The sequence below is a fragment of the Sarcophilus harrisii genome, chromosome 4 (assembly GCF_902635505.1).
Source record: "Sarcophilus harrisii chromosome 4, mSarHar1.11, whole genome shotgun sequence".
In the NCBI taxonomy this organism is placed as follows: domain Eukaryota; kingdom Metazoa; phylum Chordata; class Mammalia; order Dasyuromorphia; family Dasyuridae; genus Sarcophilus; species Sarcophilus harrisii.
The window spans coordinates 367,028,869-367,047,263 of record NC_045429.1 but is presented as its reverse complement, the minus strand read 5'-3'; the positions used below and the strand labels follow the sequence as shown (position 1 = coordinate 367,047,263).

Genomic DNA, 18,395 nt, shown 5'->3' with positions numbered 1-18,395 from the left:
GAATGAAATGGAAGAGGCCATGTTTATTGGGAAGAGATGAGGAGTCAGAAAGAAATACTGAAAATTCGTTCAGAGAGCTAGATGAAGAAACGAGCATATGCAGTATTTCTGGAGGACAAGGAGTACAGGAAAATCCCTTGAAATTAATCTAACTGAGGGGTGAAAGATGAATTAGAAGAGAGAGGGGTAACAGAGAATGACAGGATTATCTTTTTAGTATAGGCAGAGGGCTCAGAAAAGTTTGAACTAGGAATGGAATAGGTAGGGACTAATTCTAGAACTTTATGAATGTTTGGTACTTCTTTTGAGATTCCAGTTTACTTCAGTATAATGCTGAACTAGATTTAAAAAGAGAAATCAGAGCAAAAAAGCCCCCCCAAAATATATGTGGCCCAATTTTGGGGGGGAAGGATATATTGCTTATTTGGGTCTCTATCCTTTGCACTATAGCTGAATGCCTCACTAGTCAAAGAATAATAATAATGAGGAGGAGGAGGAAGAAGAAGAAGAGGAGGAGGAGGAAGAGGAAGAAGAGAATTTATAGAGTGCCTTAAGGTTTACAAAATGTGTTGCATACATTTTTCTCTTAGCCTGTGAAGATATATTAAATGAGGAAACGGGCTGAGAAAAGTTAAATGACTTGCCCATGGCCACAGAGTTATGAAGAGAGTGAGGTAGATTTTGAATTCAAGTTTTTTTGACTCCAAGTTCAGCATTCTGGTCATTGCACCACTTAGGTTCTGTGGCAAATGCTGAAGCGAACTGAATTTTTAATTAAAAAAAACAAAAAACAAATTGAAACATAGGTTGGTTGGTCTTCTGGTCACTGTCTTTGTTTCACAGACATGATGGAAAAAAACAAAATATGGAAAAAGTACAAAACAGCATAACCATAATGCCTTCAGTTTCATTAAAGAGGGGAAGCACCCCAAATTTGATCTTTTTTTTAGTTTACCAAGTAAGACATATTCTAACATACTTCCCTTACTCATCATCTGTGAAACATTGACAGGACAAAGTGAACTTTGGGGCTCCAGGGACGGGAAGAAATTGTTAGGGAGAGGGAGATGAGAGAGGAAAGTTTCGGGGAAAGGGAGTCAGGGGAAAGAGAGGAGGTGGGGAAAGAGATCAGGAAGAGGCCAGAGGAGAGAAAGCTGTCGGAGAGGCGTGGGAGAGGGAAGGCGGAGAATGATTCCAGCCAATAGGCGTCGGTCAAATTGTTTCGACCTTGGAAAGTGGACTGCACACCAGGCTGGAGCTCTTTCCTGTGGCGTCCCCCAGGAGCTAGTCTGGTCCCCGCCGCCTCCGGCCAGTGGTTGGTGCGGATTTAGGGGTGGAGAAGGTGTAAGAAGTGTAGGGAGCAGGTAGAGAGCGCTCTAGCCTCAGCCTCTAAGGACTGCAGCTACAGCGGCCGCAGCCAACCACGCAGGGCCAGGTTCCGCCTCTTTTTCCCTCCTCCCATCGGCTCCCCTCGAGTTATGTCATCGTGAAGCTAGAGGGAGAGACAGAGAGACAAGGAGCGCTTTGGCTTGGAAAGGCTGTGTGCGAGGCTCTCCTGGATCGGTCCCTTATCCCTGGCCGCATTGTGTCTTGGCGGGTGCCCACTAAGGAACCGCGCCAGTCACACTTCTCCCAGAAATCCTCCTTTGTCTCGCCACTTTTTCCTTCGGAATTCCAATTTTTCTGGGTGGCTCGTTGAGAACAGGGTATTGCACCGTTTTGCCTTCTTGCTGGAACACTACCATTGGCGAGGAGAAAGCCGGCCGGCCGGCCAGTCTCCTCTTGTCACCGAGGTGTGGGGAAACAATTTGGGGCGGAGAGGGAGGAGGGGGGCCGCGGATCTTTCCCGGCTCCCCCGGTGGACGCCTGCAAAGCTGCCTGGACACAAGGAGGAGACGGGAATCGCCGGCCGGACCATACCGGGTTCGTACATCCCAGAGGACTGGGATCGAGGAAGAGATCTCTATACAAGGACGTTCAGGGGGGCTCTGTCCGCGCGGCGCTGAAGTGCCGTTTGCGCCCCTGGGGGCCAGGCTTCCCTCTCCCAGTTCCCGGAGCACCCCGCGTGGGCTCCCCTTTATCCCCTTTGCTTCCTCGTCCGCGGGAGAGAGCCCAATGCCGCCTCAGCAGGGGGAAGCGGAGTACATCAGCAAGCCAGTGCCGGGCTGCTGCAGCTGCGAGGTGCCTCCGGTGCCCCCGCGCCGGGTGCGCAGCAGCCGGGGCGCAGCAGCCGCCGCCCTTGGAGCAGCCCTGGGGAACCGCTGCCGGGCTGGGGGCGCGGAGCGGCGGAGCATCAAGTGCGTGCTGGTCGGGGACGGCGCGGTGGGGAAGACGAGTTTGGTGGTGAGCTACACCACGAATGGGTACCCCACGGAGTACATCCCTACCGCCTTCGACAACTTCTCGGGTAAGGCAGGAGTTGGAGCCCCGGCTTCTGGGAGCTAGTGTTTGGACAGGAGGGGAAGGGACAAGGAGCAATGTCTTCGTTCTTATTAAGAAGTGAGGCTTTAACTATCAAAATGTGCGTGCGTGTGTGTGTGTGTGTGTGTGTGTGTGTGTGTGTGTGTGTTACTGTTCATTCAATAGAGTAATGCCGTAAATTAATCAAGCTACTGGCTTCCGCAACCTAGAGGGAAGGCATGTTTAGAGTAAAACGTAAGAAAGTGATCCCGGCTCCCCAAACTCGTTGAGGTGGAAGTCAAGTGCATATGGAAATTTTATAAAAAGGGGGGGGGGGCAGGGAGTAGTCCCTCCGATCTAGCGGCAGTTTTAATGGGAGGAAGAAACAAATTAAAAAGGGAAACCTCCTATTGCCGGTACAGTTGTCCTGGGGCGAAAAATGCTGAGTCCGGGCAAAACCTCCTGGCGCCTGGGTTGGGAGTTTTAATTGGAGGGTGATAACTGGGTGTGCTGTTATCAGCCAAGCCTGGGACTTTCAGCCCTTTCTGGTGGCGTGCCTGACTTTGTGCTTGTTGAACTTTAAAGCGCCGTAGAAACTGGCAGATAAGGTTTAATTTGCATCAAAATAGCACCAATCACAACTCACAAATCCTCTTAGGCTGAGTTATTCCCGGGTATCAGGCAGGTTTTCTTTCTTCCTGACCTTCCTTCCCATAACAATAGCTAGGTCTATTTCCGATTTTAAGTATCTCTTTAGAGTCTACTTTGAGCCTCAAACTTGCGCTTCTTAGAGGGTCTGTTAATGCTGAGGTAAACTCTCTTTAATTACAACCGTCTTTGTGATTTTTCCTGTCTTTGTCACTTTCTGGAAGTTTTATGGTGCCCTTGAAGAGTGCGTAATTAGCAAACGTTTATTGTAGTTTTTGTTCTTTCTGCATCCACCCCCTTAAGGACCCTCTTTTCTAAGGCTATTAGTAACTCGTTGTGGCTAAGGACTGGCAATTTATTAATCCATCAAGACAAGCTGGATGGACATGTGGAGCTATTTTTTTTTTAAATAATTTTTTCCTTACTTTCCTCTCCTTTTCCCCCTTTCCTTTCTCCAGTTGAGGCTGGGTTCATTTAAAAATAATCTAGAATGCGGCATTGCTGATGAACAAAATTCTACTAAGGCTTGTTAGAATAAAAGACACAAACAAACAAACAAAACAAACCCTTCACATCCTGATCAAAAAAAGGTGAGCTGTTAAAAAAAATTCCTTATTTGAACAAAATGGAGAGATAAGCAGAAACCTCTTTTATAAACAGAACAATGCAGGTAGCTGCTGTTTGCACATGGTCTCCAAACAAGCTTGAGTTTTATGATAAACTCTGCAGTCAGAAAATTTTCCCAAGGGAAAACAAAAATATTTACTGTGGCTTCCCAGTGATTTAGAACTGTGAGGTTGATTCCCACTTACCCAAGCCTTCTCTCACACCACCCTCCTGTTGTTTTTAAGTCTTTCTGAAACATAAATGTGACAAGAGAATAAATCCTCTGAACCTGGAGGAAAGGGCTGTGTCTCTTTTGGTCTCATCAAAGGGTTTTTCTCCAGTGATTTGCTACTTCATCAGCTGCTGGGAAATGAACTGTCAAGCCCTGAAGGGTTTTTGTACCCAAATGTTTGTGACTGATCAGATTCCAACTCTTCGGGCTATTAAGTCTAAATTAATTGAAGAAACTAAAAGAAATTGTGTTGGTGGGAGGGCCTGAGCAAGGATTGGGGTGGAAGACAGAAGGTATTATTCTTTTGTGAATGATTAAGGAAGCCCCTCTTTATACTTTTCTTTTGTCTTTTCTTCTAAGCTGTTGTATCTGTGGATGGCAAGCCGGTGAGACTGCAGCTCTGTGACACAGCAGGCCAGGTCAGTAAAATAACTCATTCAAAATAATTTCTTAAAAGACGTTATGGGTTTCCAAATGTTTTACAAAGAGACTGAATTATCCTTCTAAGGTATTGTGAAATCATCTTTCGCAAGCTTGCCTTTGGCTGTTCTCGTATGAACTGAGGGACCATGATTAATAAATTTGCTTTAAGGTTTGGCCAAACCCAGCTGATAGTGGCCAAGGTCACTAGGCAAGGAGGCAAGTTTTACATCTTCATCTCTTTCTCTACTCACCACATCCTCTTGTAATTTATTTTTGTATAAGTGAACAACACCCAGTAACTACACTTAGAATTATGGATTTAGAAATGGAAGGAATCTTAGAAGTCATCTAAGGACATGGAAGGACTTAGAAGTCAAATATTGGAAACTTCTGGACTGCAATATTTCTATTTTCCTCTAATTAAATTTGATTTTCAGATCTATATTTTCTGCCTCCTACCCCATTCCCCTATTGAGAGAGCAAGAAAAACAAAACTTATTTCAAACATCAAGCAAATCAAGTTCTCATATTGACCATGGCAGCCCCACCCCTTCTAAATCTTAATTTTGAGTCCATCACCTGGGAATTGTGTCCTTGGGAATTGTACTTAGTCCTTATATTGATCAGGATTCCTAAATCTCTCATAAAATTCAATTTAATGTATATTTTATTAACTGTTTAGTATGTGCCAAACATGATGCTAGATATTAAGAATAGAAAGACAAAAATGAAACAGTCCCTGCCCTCAAGAAGTTCACATTCTATCTGAGAAAAACAACTTATAAACAACTTTACATAATAAATAATTTTTGGGTAAGTAGATGGAGAGTATTAACAACTGGGCCTCACAAAAATAAGAAAAAACCTTTTTTTAGAAGGTGGCCTTTTAGTTGAGCTACAGTACCAAGAGGTGGGTTAATAGAGAGAAAAATTATTTATTCATGAGTCCCAGTCTATTAGACAGGGGAAAGGGCAGCAATTAGTGTGTTTGTGGAGAGTGTGTTAGATGGAATAACGTGCAGTTAGTTAGCATAGAAAAATAGTCAGCTAACATTTTAAAAGAAGATATTGTGCTAAGTTCTGGGGATACAAAAAAAGGGCAAAAATCAATTCTTGCTCTCATTGTAATGGAAGAGACAACATAAAACTAGATACAAATAAAATATATACTTATACATACATATATATATATATATATATATATATATATATATATGATAAATTGGGGTAATCTCAGAAGGAAAACTAAAATTAAGGAGGATTTTGATATCCAACTGATCAGTTTATGTTTTATTCTGGAGTCAAGAGGGAGTCACTGAAACTTCTTGAACAAAGGAGTGACAATAGGAAATACCTATAATTTAGTAATATCAACATGATATTGGTATATAGGATGGATCTGAAAGAAGCTGGTTGCAATGAGACTAATTAAGAGACTAGTGAAAATCCATGAGAGATAATAGTGAGGCCTGGGGTCAGAAAGGTTATAGTGCTAGTGGATAGTGATGGGGTGGGCGGGCAAAGGGCCCTGAATGCAAAAGTTGTTTCCACAGATAGAATTGACTGGACTTGGTAAATGAATGGACAAAGTGGAGTGGAGGTGAGTGAAAATGGAGTTGAGGATGGATGATTCCTCAATATGATCTACTGAAAGAACAGTGATATCTATAACAGAAATTGGGAAAGTGGGAGAGGAGATGGGTTGAAGTAAAAAGTGTTTTGGGATTGAGTTTGAGTGCATATAGTTGCATTTTTATGCAATTTAGATTTTTATCTGGTTTGTTAGCTCTTTTTTGAGGGACATATTCTTTATGTCCCTTAAAAAAAAGTCTCTTCTGCTTCTAAGCTCTCTCCTTCTGTAATCCATTTTGGGTATAATTTCAAACAAAATGTCAAACTCATGTTTATAAGTAAGGCCTGAACCTGATTAAAATGTAATTAGAAAGATTTGACAAAAATGAAAATATAATAAAATGTAGATAATGTTAATTTGTGGTTTTCTAAATCAATACATATTAGGCAGGGATCCATTTCTATATGAGTTTGATATCATTGATCTAAGTAATTTTTTTAAGATTTTGGTCTGCTCAAAAAACATGGATCTTGTATATAGCCAAGTTTTAAATTGTTAGATCATTGAAACTGGTTCTAACCAAAAGTTTTCCCTTTTTTTCTAATAAGTACTTGCAGACCTGGAGAACTGGTAGGGTATAGTTGTACAGTGAGTACCATGAGACATTATGCTGATAATCACATGTCCATTCTGAATGAAGCTAACGTTTCATTTCTGAAGAGATTTTCAGGCTAGTGCCATCTGCCATCAGGGCCAAAGTCAGTTCATCATCCTGGTGCTCCAACTCTGTGGGATAAATTGAGAATTGTAGTGGGGGAGTGCTTCAGACTTGAGAAGTTCCGAGAAGGAACCAGTCCAGCCTTCTTTTCACACATGATTTCACTACATTGTCTTCCCCACTGTCATGGCTGACTATTTACTTCAAGCTCACTGCCAGCATTCCTTCTATATGGTGTGTGGATGACATGGGTTGGGTAGAAAGTGGATATGCATATGGAATGAGAAGGGTTGCAGAGCCTTTTGTGTTATATTAGCATATTAAAAAAAAAACCAAGAACCACTAAAAGTACAGAATTGGAGACAAAAGAAATCAATATTTTGAGTCTTAAGAAGATCAAAATCTCCCACATTTTTTTTTCACTGTAGTTAAATACTTTGGTGATTTTGGAACAAAAATTTCATTTCCTCACACATTTTTTTTCCTCATACAACGTAAATGGGCCAATCTGTATAATCTGTTTAATGTTGATAGTAGCATCTCATTTATTGAGAAATCTGCTATTGAGAAATCAGAAGCAAGGAGAAAAGATCTTTGGGGCACTCAAAACATGTAATAAAATCATGGTTTTTACCCTCAAGAGAATTATTCCTACTTTCCATAATTCAGAAGAGCACAGATTTAGTTTTGGAAAAGTCCTCAGGCCATCTAATTCAATTTACTCACTTTACAAATGAGGAAATGGAGGCCTACAAAGGTTAAGGAACTTTTCAAAGGTCATTTGTGTGGTTAAAAAAAAAAAAAGACAATTTTCCATTTAGAACTTGACCTTTCATGTATACTTATTGTGTATCTAATTTATATTTTAATATATTTAACATCTACTGGTCATCCTGCCATCTAGGGGAGGGGGTGGGGAGGTAAGAGGTAAAAAATTGGAACAAGAGGTTTGGCAATTGTTAATGCTGTAAAGTTACCCATGCATATATCCTGTAAATAAAAGGCTATTAAAAAAAAAAAAAAGAACTTGACCTTTATTTTATGCACATTTCAAAAAATGAGGTTATCTCTTTTGCCAGGGCATGTGCACATGCACCACGAGTATGTGTGTGTGTGAGAAAAATAGAGAGAGACAGGAATAAGAGAGGCAGAAACTTTAACAAGCAAACAAGAAATCAGAAAATATAGGATCATTTCATGTAGGGTCAATGAGCCTATAATTCGATTTACAAACATTATTATGAAGTTCTTATGTGCAAGGCTCTGCATTCCTCATTAGCTAATGAGGACCTTGTTAACAGCATTACTTGTTTTTAATGAATACCCTTGGTTATCAAAAAAATGTTAAATTATTTTCAGTATTCTCTGTTAAAGAAAACTGGAAACCATGTTAGGTTTTATAAAGATGCTGATCATGAATATAGAAAGTGAAATATTTTGGCACATAGCTAAGCTTCATTCATCTATTTAATTGGAACATCATATCATTCAATCAACAAGTATTGATTATGTATCTACTTTATGCCAGGAATTGTGATGGTTGGAGATACAAAAAGAAAAAAGCAAAAAAAAAAAAAAAAAAAAAAAAAAAAAAGAAAATCTCTACTCTGAAGGAAAAATGAAATCTTTCTCAAATGATTTCTCCAAATAATAAACTTTTGTGGTTTACAATTCAGACTTTTTGACTTCTTTGGGTGGAATCAAGTATTTAGAATCTTGCATAGAACTTAGAACATTAGCTCTGGAAAACATCTTAAGAGTTTATCTAGTCTATTAGTTCCTCACTTGAGATCTGTGAACTTGTTTAATATTTTGATAACTGTATTTCTATACAGTTGGTTTCCTTTATAATTCTATGTATTTTACATTAGATATTTTAAAATATTATTCTAAGAAGGTGTCCATGGGCTTTGGACTGCTAAGAGGTTCAATGACACACAAAAAATATTAAGGCCTCCTGGTCCAGTCCAATGGTATTTTAGTAATAATAAAATAATAATAGTAGCTAGCATTTACATAATATTTGTAGTCCTTTAAAATCTGAAAAGCACATTTTATATGTTATCTCACTTAATCCTCATAACCACCCCAAGGGGTTGGTACTTTTATTCATTGAATTTTACAAATGAAGAAAATGACTCTGAGAGAAATTGATTTACTTAGAATTCAGAGGTAAAAGACAGAATTTGAGGTTAGAACTCAGGTCCTCTTGACTCATCAATCTATCTACAATCCCAGCTAATGGCTTACAGATTTGCAGCTGAGGAAACTGAGTCCCAGAGAGGTGATATTGACAGATATGTTATTATCTCACTTGATTCTCAAGACCAACCATTATTCTCACCATTTTATAGTTGAGGAAACTAAAGCAAGTGGAGATTTGCACAATTTGTACAATTATATCCTTCGAGGTGTGGAGATGAGTTGTGTCCCAACTCCCAGCCTAGGATGTATTCATTGAATTGTGTTTCCTTCAAGATGCATATATTGAATAGAAGAAGTGAACAAAGACTGTATGGAAATGGCTTGAAAGCCTAATAATAATAACAACTAAGAAGTCATATATAGAGTGCTTTGCCAAACTAAGTATAACCTAAATGTGTTATTAGATTTTCAAGCCTTAATACATTTTAAAATAATTATGAGGTTTATAGCATCATTATTATCCACATTTAAAGATGAGGAAATAGGCTCTGAGAAATTAATTTGTCCATCATCCCATAGATAAAGAGTCTGAAACAGGATTATGATTTTGGGTCTCCTGACTTTAGTTCTGCCCACAGGTTACCATGAGAAGTGTCAAACTCCCTGAGCCCCTGAGCAAGACCCACAAAATTCAAAAGGCAACTGAATCAAATTAAAATGTGATTGGGAAATGTTTAGTAAAAATACAAGGCAAGAAGAAGCCATATTGTGGTTTCCTGAATCAATATCTGTTTCCTTTTTACTTTGAAACCATGCATCCTATTTAAAAAAATAACAATAATCCAGCACTGACTGAAGACCTTTTTTTCTTGGGCTTTGAAATTCATTTAAAAAGCTGGGAAGTCCCAGATATTGCAGAATCCTGGAATTTAGATCTGAAATGTGCAGTAGAGATACTAGTAGTCTGTAAGCTATTAAACTATTTTATAGTAGAAATAGTAGCTTATTAGTGTTTGTTTTTTAATATCCCCAAGGCCTAGTAGGATGCCTGGTATATAGTAGGAGCTCAATTCATGCTTATGAATTGGATTGAAATAAATTCTCTGGTCCAAGCCCTTTAGTTTACAAATGAGAAAATGGAGGGTACAAAGGTTAAGTGATTTGTTGGATATCAAATAAACATAGAAATTATATTCATTAAAATGGAACTATTTGTAGTCTTCTTTGCTCCTTTATCTTTATTCATGATGTTACTTCTGCCTGGAATAGCTTTCCCCTCCATAGAGTCAAATTCAGATGCCCTTCTTCATGAAGTTGTTTTAGATTCCTTTCCTTCCCTAGCTAGGTGGTACAATGGATAGAATTCTGGGCCTGGAGTCAGGAAGGTCTGAGTTCAAATATGGCCACAAATCTTATGAGCTGTGTATCCCTGGACAACTTACTTAATCTGTTTGCTTCAGTTTCCTCATCTAGAAAATGGTGATAATAACATCTTTATCACAACATCTTTATCATTTGTCGTGAGGATCAAATGAGATAATATTTGTAAAAGTTGTATAATATGTGTAATATTATACAATAAAAAATTGTATAATAGGTGCTTAATAAATGCTAGTTTCCTTCCTTTCTTCCCCTTTCACTGGATGCCTGTTCTTTTTGCTACTACTGGGATTTGACAACAATTTACTTCAGTCTCTCTGTTTGGTACATTCTGCTCTACAGTTAGAGCGTTAGTCTTAATATCAAGAAACAACCTAGGTTTGAACCCTAACTCAGCCTTTTCTTAAAAAGCTGTATAATCACTTAATGCAAGTCACAGAATGCCTCTGACCTCATTTCTTCAACAGATAAGTGAGAATATTAATACTTGTTGTACCTGGTTTGGCTTTTCTTTATTTCCCCACACTTAATACAGTTCTTGGCATGTAGAAGTAGGTGCTCAATAAATGTGTGTTGACTTTACTACCTCTTAGAGACTTGTGAGGAAAGAAATTTTAAATCTCATACTGCCAATTAAATGTGAGCTGAAATTATGAGAGCTGCAAATATTGGTGAAGTGAGACCATGAGCAAATTATTTCACTTCCCTGAAACTCAGTTTCCAGATCTGTAAGATGGAATTATAATTGTGCCATAGGTAATTGTGAGGAAAAAAATTTGCTATATTAATATGTATTACTATAGGGGTGTGTGTGTGTGTGTGTGTGTGTGTGTACACTTCTTATCCCTTTTGTCTTTGAATTATTTCAGTCATATCTGACTCTTTTTGTGGTTTTCTTGATAAAAAGATATGAGTGCTTAGCCATTTTCTTCTTCAGCTGATGTAGCAGAGGAAGAAATTAAGGCAAAAATGTTTGGGTGACTTGCCTAAGGTCTCAGAACTAGTAAGTGTATGAGGCCAGATTTTAATTTAGGAGATGAGTCTTCCTGACTCCAGGTCCTATCCTGACTCCAGGTCCTGAAGTCTGTCAACTAGCTGGTCCTAGTGAAATAGAACACTAAATTAGTACTCAGAAGACATGAATTAAAATCCCAATTTTGATATTTATGTCCTTTGTGACCTTGAATAATTTTTTTTATCTTTTTGGGTCATAGAAAATATTTTTCTTTTCTTTGAAATGAATAGATTGGTTGAGATAACCTTTAAGTTTCCTCCCAGCTCTAAATCAATGAATCCTCCAATTAAACTGGAAGGGTGAAGAGGAGGGTGATGGACCATCTTTATTTCTCTTCTAGCTTAGCATAGCTAACTATGCCTTAAGTGGGACAGTTGCTCTGAAGTTATTCTAATTAGACTGGCTTGAACCAAAACAGGAAACATCCTGGTGCCCTAAAGAGTACTACTCAGAGGTCTTAAGGTTGAATCCTGATTTTGCTTCCTGTGTGGCCTCTAGCCTAAATTAATTCACCTTTCATGATTTCATTTATAAAAGAGTAGGAGGATAGAGGATTTAGAATGGATGAACTTGGTTGAACTTGCCCACCAGGATACCTTTAAGCTCTAAATCTGATCCTATGCAAGTCTCATTCCATTCCCCCTAGATTTGTTAATCTTCCTTCTGAGTGATTTAGATTAATACCTGTGGTATTTCCCTAATACTCATCCAAGGGAACTCAAGTTTAAAGACATTAGCTAATTAAAGTAATCCTCCTGCTGTCCCTGCAAGGTGGATGAACTGGCCATGTCTATCCCCGGTTTAGATATCAAGAGATTGGAGCACAGATCTCCCAGGGTGTGAAATTACACTGAAATGAGGTGATCCTGTAGAAGCTAATTATGTACCCTGTCAGGGAGGATACAGCTGGGTGGGTGGAAGCATGAACTTCTAAATACAAATTGCTCTTCATGCATTTGGATTTTCTCCCAGAGACTATGTGTAGATAAAAACAAATTGGTTAAAATGAGGTTAATGCATCACCCACAGTCTAACTTTAAGTGAAAACAGAAAGGGACTTGGGGATTTTTGAAGAGACATTCTTTGGCTCAAGAAAAAGAGACCACAGTCAAAATGGTGTGGCTCACAAAAGAGTTGCCAACAGGAGCTCCCTTTCATCTATAAACCAAGTTGTATCCTCATTGTGGGAATCTCTGCTGTCTGGTTTTTCTTTTTCTTTCTTTATTTTTTTCCTCCTGCTCTCCCTAAATGATTGAACTTAATCATGCACAATTTCTTTAACACATACCTGGCAAGTTTCTACAAACCACTTGGCTCCCAGAATCCATTTCCCTGAATGGAGATTGCCCCTCCATTGGCCTTCCCTTCCATGTGCATATTGAATTTACATCAGTGAATTGCATTTAGATCAGCTTCTGTTTAGGCAAAGGAGGCTAAGGTGCTAGGTTTCTGCTTTGCTTCCTTGGATTCTCAGACTCAGTCTCCAGAGAACTGGTGGAGCCTGCTTCCTGGACTCCTGTCACAAGCCCAGTCTCGTCTCGCATAAGTTGGCCAGCTTTTTATGGGGAATGCAGGCCCTCCACACACAACCAAAATCCAAGTATTTTTGGCCTCATTCATTCCCGTTGGTAGCAGCGGGACTAATTTCATATTGTACTTGTTCTTTGTGCATCTTAATTTGAGATCCCCTATGAATATGAAGGGACTTTTAATTAAAACATTTTCTGAGCCAAGTAAAAGCTTCTCTGGTTTAGTTTTGTTCAAGATTTGATCTGTAAGGGCGAAATCGACCTCTGCTTTGGGTTTTTGAAAGGTCAGGAAGCTGCTGTGATTTTTAATAAATACCCTCATCACTTTCAGGGCTTCAAATGGACATCCTTTTCATATTAGTTGATTGATGACCTCTACTTGAAATATGGCACTTTGAATGGAGGAGATAATAAATTCCAATAAAAAAGAGACCAAAAGCCTTCATATGGGAGGGGAAGAGAGGTGGTAACTAGGAAGGTTTTGACAAGGATTGATGTTTGTATAAATGTGGGACTGTAAATAATGAGACAGAATGAAGAATTGTGTAGAGGAGACTATGGAATAATGCTTAATTTTTTGCATGCCACTGGATAGCTGTCTGTATAATGCACATTAAAATGGATGGCAGCCATAAATATGAACTTTAAATAGCAATGAGATCATTTCTATCCAACTTTTTTAGTAGGAAACTACTTGAATCTTCACATAACTGAAAATAGAACTGTATGAATAGAGAAAAAAAGATTTCAGAATCATATAGGTTAGAAGAGCCCACTTTCAAGGTCAGAGTAAAAGGGGAAGGTATGGCTAATTATCTAGTTAATGGAAGTTTATAGATTGCCAAATCAGATCATTTGGTTCTAACATATTTTTTGTTCCAAGATTCACAAAGGGTACATAGGGTGGGGCTCAGCAACCTCTATGGTCCTTTAATGTATGGGAATTCTAGAAACAAAGCAGGTAATACACATGGGACAAGCTGAGCAAGACAGGTGTAAAGAAAAGGTAAGCAGGTAGACTAGGAGAGAAAGAAAAGAAGGGAGATGAGAGAATGATGAGAAAAAAAATAGCTATTAAGTGGGGAGCAGGGCTTTGCCACTTACTATTCCATTGGTCAGTTAACACAAGTGGAGTGGAGACCAGAGAATGGTTTGTGGTTGGTTTTCACTCTGACAGTGTATCACTCTATACTTTTTAATAATCAAGTACTCAATCAATCAACAGACACTTATTAGATGCTTACTGTGTGCCAAGTGATAAGAATATTAAAAAAAGCAAAAACAATCCCCTCAAGCAGCTTGCATTCTAATGAAGGAAATACAGTGTCAATCAGAACATACAAGATAACTCCAGAGAAGATTTAAGGAACATTAAATCCTCTTGTGCTATATATTTTTCCCCTCTATGAAAGAGAAAAATCTATGATATATTAACTTTATAACTGTTGTGAGGATTATGGACCTAGAAGTAGAAGAGAGCTCAAGCCATCTAATTCAATTCTCTCTTTTTATAGAGGAGGGCCAGAGACTGTTAAATCACTTGTCCAAAATTACATATATAAGTATTTGAGGCATTCAAACTACAGTCCTCTGCTCCCAAATCCTTTCTACTGTATCCTTGTACTCTTAAAAATCAGTTTGCTAAATATTTATCGATCAATCAATCAACAAGCAATGATTAAGCGCCTACTATTTGCCAGGCACTGGAGATGCTATCTATCATTAGGGTATTTACTTTCTACTTGGGATATGTAGATATTTTCTCCATTTTTATTTATGGATATAGGTGCAGAAATAAATTCTGAATAAATAGGAAAATGTATACTACAACTTAGAGAATCTAGGCCCAAGTAAGTTACTCTTTGTAACAGGAAAATAAATAAGGCAAATTTATTTTAATGTAGTACATGTATATAATGGCAAGTCAGCAGTAATACCTCCTCAGGTAGTTATTTGAGGTCATGAATGATGCTAAGAGAAGCATATGGGAATGGAAGGACCTATATTGATGGATGTCATCATCTGGGGACTTGGATCTCAAAGGAGCAATAATGTTGTTACTTCAGATAACACTTCTTTCCTCCCATATCCAGATGGATTTTCCCAACTTTGGGATATGCTGCCTTGAGTCTTTAAACCATGACAAAAAAAGAAATAATTCTGGACTGCTTTGTTTTGTTACAGGATGAGTTTGACAAACTTAGGCCTCTGTGCTATACCAACACGGACATCTTTTTGCTGTGCTTCAGCGTTGTAAGCCCTTCATCGTTTCAAAATGTGAGTGAAAAATGGGTCCCAGAGATTCGCTGTCACTGCCCCAAAGCTCCCATCATTCTGGTTGGCACACAGTCAGACCTACGAGAGGATGTGAAAGTCCTTATTGAACTGGACAAGTGCAAGGAGAAGCCAGTGGCAGAGGAGGCTGCTAAGCTGTGTGCAGAGGAGATCAAAGCTGCCTCTTACATTGAGTGCTCTGCCTTGACTCAGAAAAACCTCAAAGAGGTCTTTGATGCAGCCATCGTGGCTGGCATTCAGCACTCGGACACTCAACAGCAACCAAAGAAATCCAAGAACAGGACTCCAGACAAAATGAAAAATATTTCCAAATCTTGGTGGAAGAAATATTGCTGTTTGGTATAATGCTGCTGGCCAGGAACTCAGAAAAGGCTATTTTTAAAAGAAATACAATTTAGAAGCTATATTAGCTTAAATGACTTTTCCTTTTACTGTATAGAAAATATGTATGTATATATGTATATATGTATGTAAAAATACATGTCACTGTGGGGAGAGCTCAATTTATGTTCTTTGTTTTCTTTCTTTTCAATTTCTTGGTGAGCTAAGAGGGCAGACATACTTTTATGCAAATGATTTTTTAAGTGGATTAAGAATTTTCCTGCAATCTGGTCATTTAAAGCCCCATTGCACATCATGAGAAGACACTCCAGACCTAGATAAAGATAGTGGAGTCTTGTTTTATTTTAATATAGAGGTGGACAAAGGGGTATGATAGTTTATGGGAAGAAGAAGAAGAAACCTTGACTTGATTTAAGGCTATTAAATGACACAGTGGACTGTGAACAAAGGGCCATCAGTGAGCATTTGTATCTCCTTGAAACATAGTGCCTGCTAAAGAACAACATTTTAAGCCTTAGAACTCCATGCAAACTGCACTTTCACTAAAAACAAACAAAACAACAAACTAAGGAAACTTGCAAAGGCTTATGTGTGTACATCCTCAAAGTAATTGGTCACTTCAGTTATTTCAATCAAGGGTAAGTGCCTGGTTAATTCAACGGGCAGGAAAGTCCATCCAGGTGGTTATTTGGCATTGGTAGCCCCCTCCCAAATTCATGATTTTTAAAAAAATCATACTTAAATCAGGTGTGGGCATTGGGTAGAGCTGGGTCGAATGACATGGATGTTGTTGAGTCTATTGGAATGTCTCCTCCATTTGGTTTTAGGGAATGACCATATTAATGGGAGCAAAATATGGTCATTAACTTCCTGACTCCTGGCCCAAAGGTCTCCTCTTTAGGGTCTAGAATGTGTGCCCCAAAATGCCTCTTTCCCGCTTTGTTCTAACTCCCAGGGCAGGACAGACACTCTTTTCCGTGTGTCTTAAGAGCTTGCATGGCTAATTTGTACCATCTGTAAGGCATGGGAATGCTCTTTTGAAGGGAGGTAGCAAATGTTTGTGTGACACAATGTAGCTTTTTTTAAAGTCAGCCAATATGTGCTCCTCAATGTTTTCCCTTTACATAACGGCTGTTTATGCTGCTGATTTAACTTTAAAAAGAAATGAATGAGAAATAAAGGATGCTACAATTACTGGGTTTTCAGGGAAAGGCCTGCCTTTTTCCTCATTTGAAAGCTTTATATATATATATATATATATATATATATATATATATATATATATATATATATATATTTTTAAAAGATCGTTTTGATTCCAGCCCAGGTGCGCTGTCAGAGGACTTTTAATTGAATCGTCTGCTGAGACTGCCTTAAAAAAAAATACCAGCTACCCTAAAAATCCGTGAAAGCATTCAGTTAAATGCAACAGATGACTTTTTCCCAAAGAACTGGCAGCAGAATAGTGCCATGTGTCTTAAAGATCATGAGAATGCTGCTGCCGTTAGGAATGGGAGGCTAGTGTTTTAATTGGCTGCAGCTGAGCTCTGCGGATCAGGAGACCTGTGTTCACAGCTCCTTAGCTTCCTTGCCTTGGGACGTGGAGAATGTCACTTATTTGTGAGTCACACAGATTTGCTAGTAGGTGATATTTATAAGGCATTGTTTCTCTTGGAAAATGTCACATCAGCCTTTAACATACTGTCTGACATAGAGCTGGGGTGCAGCAGAAGGGTTTTTTGGTTGTTGTTGCTTTTAAGTCTCTGATCTCAGGCTTGCCCCTGGGTTAAGTCGACTTTTCCATATTCAAGGCAGTATCTAACCTGAAAGGGAACCTTTGTGTAGCCGTGGGATAGAAGCGTCATGACTGCTTTTGCCTTTACGTATTTAATAAGTCCCAACTCATGCTCTCTAGAGAAAGACCAATAGCAGTTTATAATTTTTTTTCTTGCTCTTACTAATAACTATCAAAAAACTTCTTTCAAATATATATGGAACAAAAGATTAATCTGTAAAATCTCTTAAGTACACATAGGCTCTTGTTATTATTATCTTTTGTTTTGATGAAATTGATTGCCATAGTTTCTGGAAATGTTTAATTATAACCTGAATTAATTAAAAAAAAACTTGCCTAACTTCTTGTGATTCTTAAAACAAGCTCTGCTGAATCAATGAATTCTAGACAATTCCCAAGCCTAACTTAAAGGATTCTGTGTAAAGCATTTAGTCTTTAAAAAAAAGGGGGGGGGGAAGAGAAATCAGGTCCACATACCCTTCAGTTTTGAAAGCTTCACTTAAATGCTTTTAATTCTTATCAGATGCCTGATTGTACACCATCAAATTAAGAAATTGAGCCAAGAACAAAGCCCAGTACGAGCAGTGTTAGGGCTAACCCTGAAGCTTAAAATTTGGTGGCTTGTTTTTATGAGTGCAGGAATTTTGATATTTCATAATGTTTTATGGAGTGGGAAAGTTGGGGTTGGGCCAGAGGTTTCCCTTCATATTTATTTCTCTGTTAAATTAGCCAAGGTGGGGAAGTTTTGAAAACTTTATGTGTGTGTGAGGATAGGAAGTCAACTCATTTCAAAGCCCAGAAAACTTGTTAAATGTAAACTTGCAGCTTGGTATCACAAAGTTTTTTTTGTTGTTGTTGTTGTTTTTTTTTTTTTTTATCTGCACCCTATATATAGTGTGCTACTCTGATATAAATCTTAAACTCTAGGGCAATATTACTATTTCAAAAAATGTGATGTACCTGAGCCTTTTTTGTTATCTTTTTATGATGTGTATATTAATTAAATTCTTGCAACTTTATGGACACTATGCTTTCTGTTCTTAGATATATTCTGAAAAACCACAGATATTTTACAAAGCCAAAATGAGGAAAAAAAGTCCTCCACATTGCCTCTTCTCGATATTGTGCCTTACCAAGTTGTGTTCTTCTGTTTTTACGTGCAGGTGATACAAAGCAGAATGTTTCACTTAAAAATGCAATGAGTTGGGTGGTATGAAATAAATTTTTACCTGTATATATTTGCATCTGCCTATCTAATGGAACATTTTCTTTTGGAAATAAATAAGGTCCAACC

At 38.5% G+C, this 18,395-nt stretch overlaps 1 protein-coding gene across 1 annotated transcript; it reads left to right on the top strand.

The window, feature by feature from the left end:
* The first annotated feature begins 1,245 nt into the window (after nucleotides 1-1,245).
* On the top strand, nucleotides 1,246-16,565 carry RHOU (ras homolog family member U). Its single transcript, XM_031966900.1, has 3 exons — nucleotides 1,246-2,407; nucleotides 4,247-4,305; nucleotides 14,854-16,565. Exons 1-3 carry the CDS (start codon nucleotides 2,116-2,118, stop codon nucleotides 15,307-15,309), a joined length of 807 nt encoding a protein of 268 aa, XP_031822760.1. The 5' UTR covers nucleotides 1,246-2,115; the 3' UTR covers nucleotides 15,310-16,565.
* The last annotated feature ends 1,830 nt before the right edge of the window (nucleotides 16,566-18,395 follow it).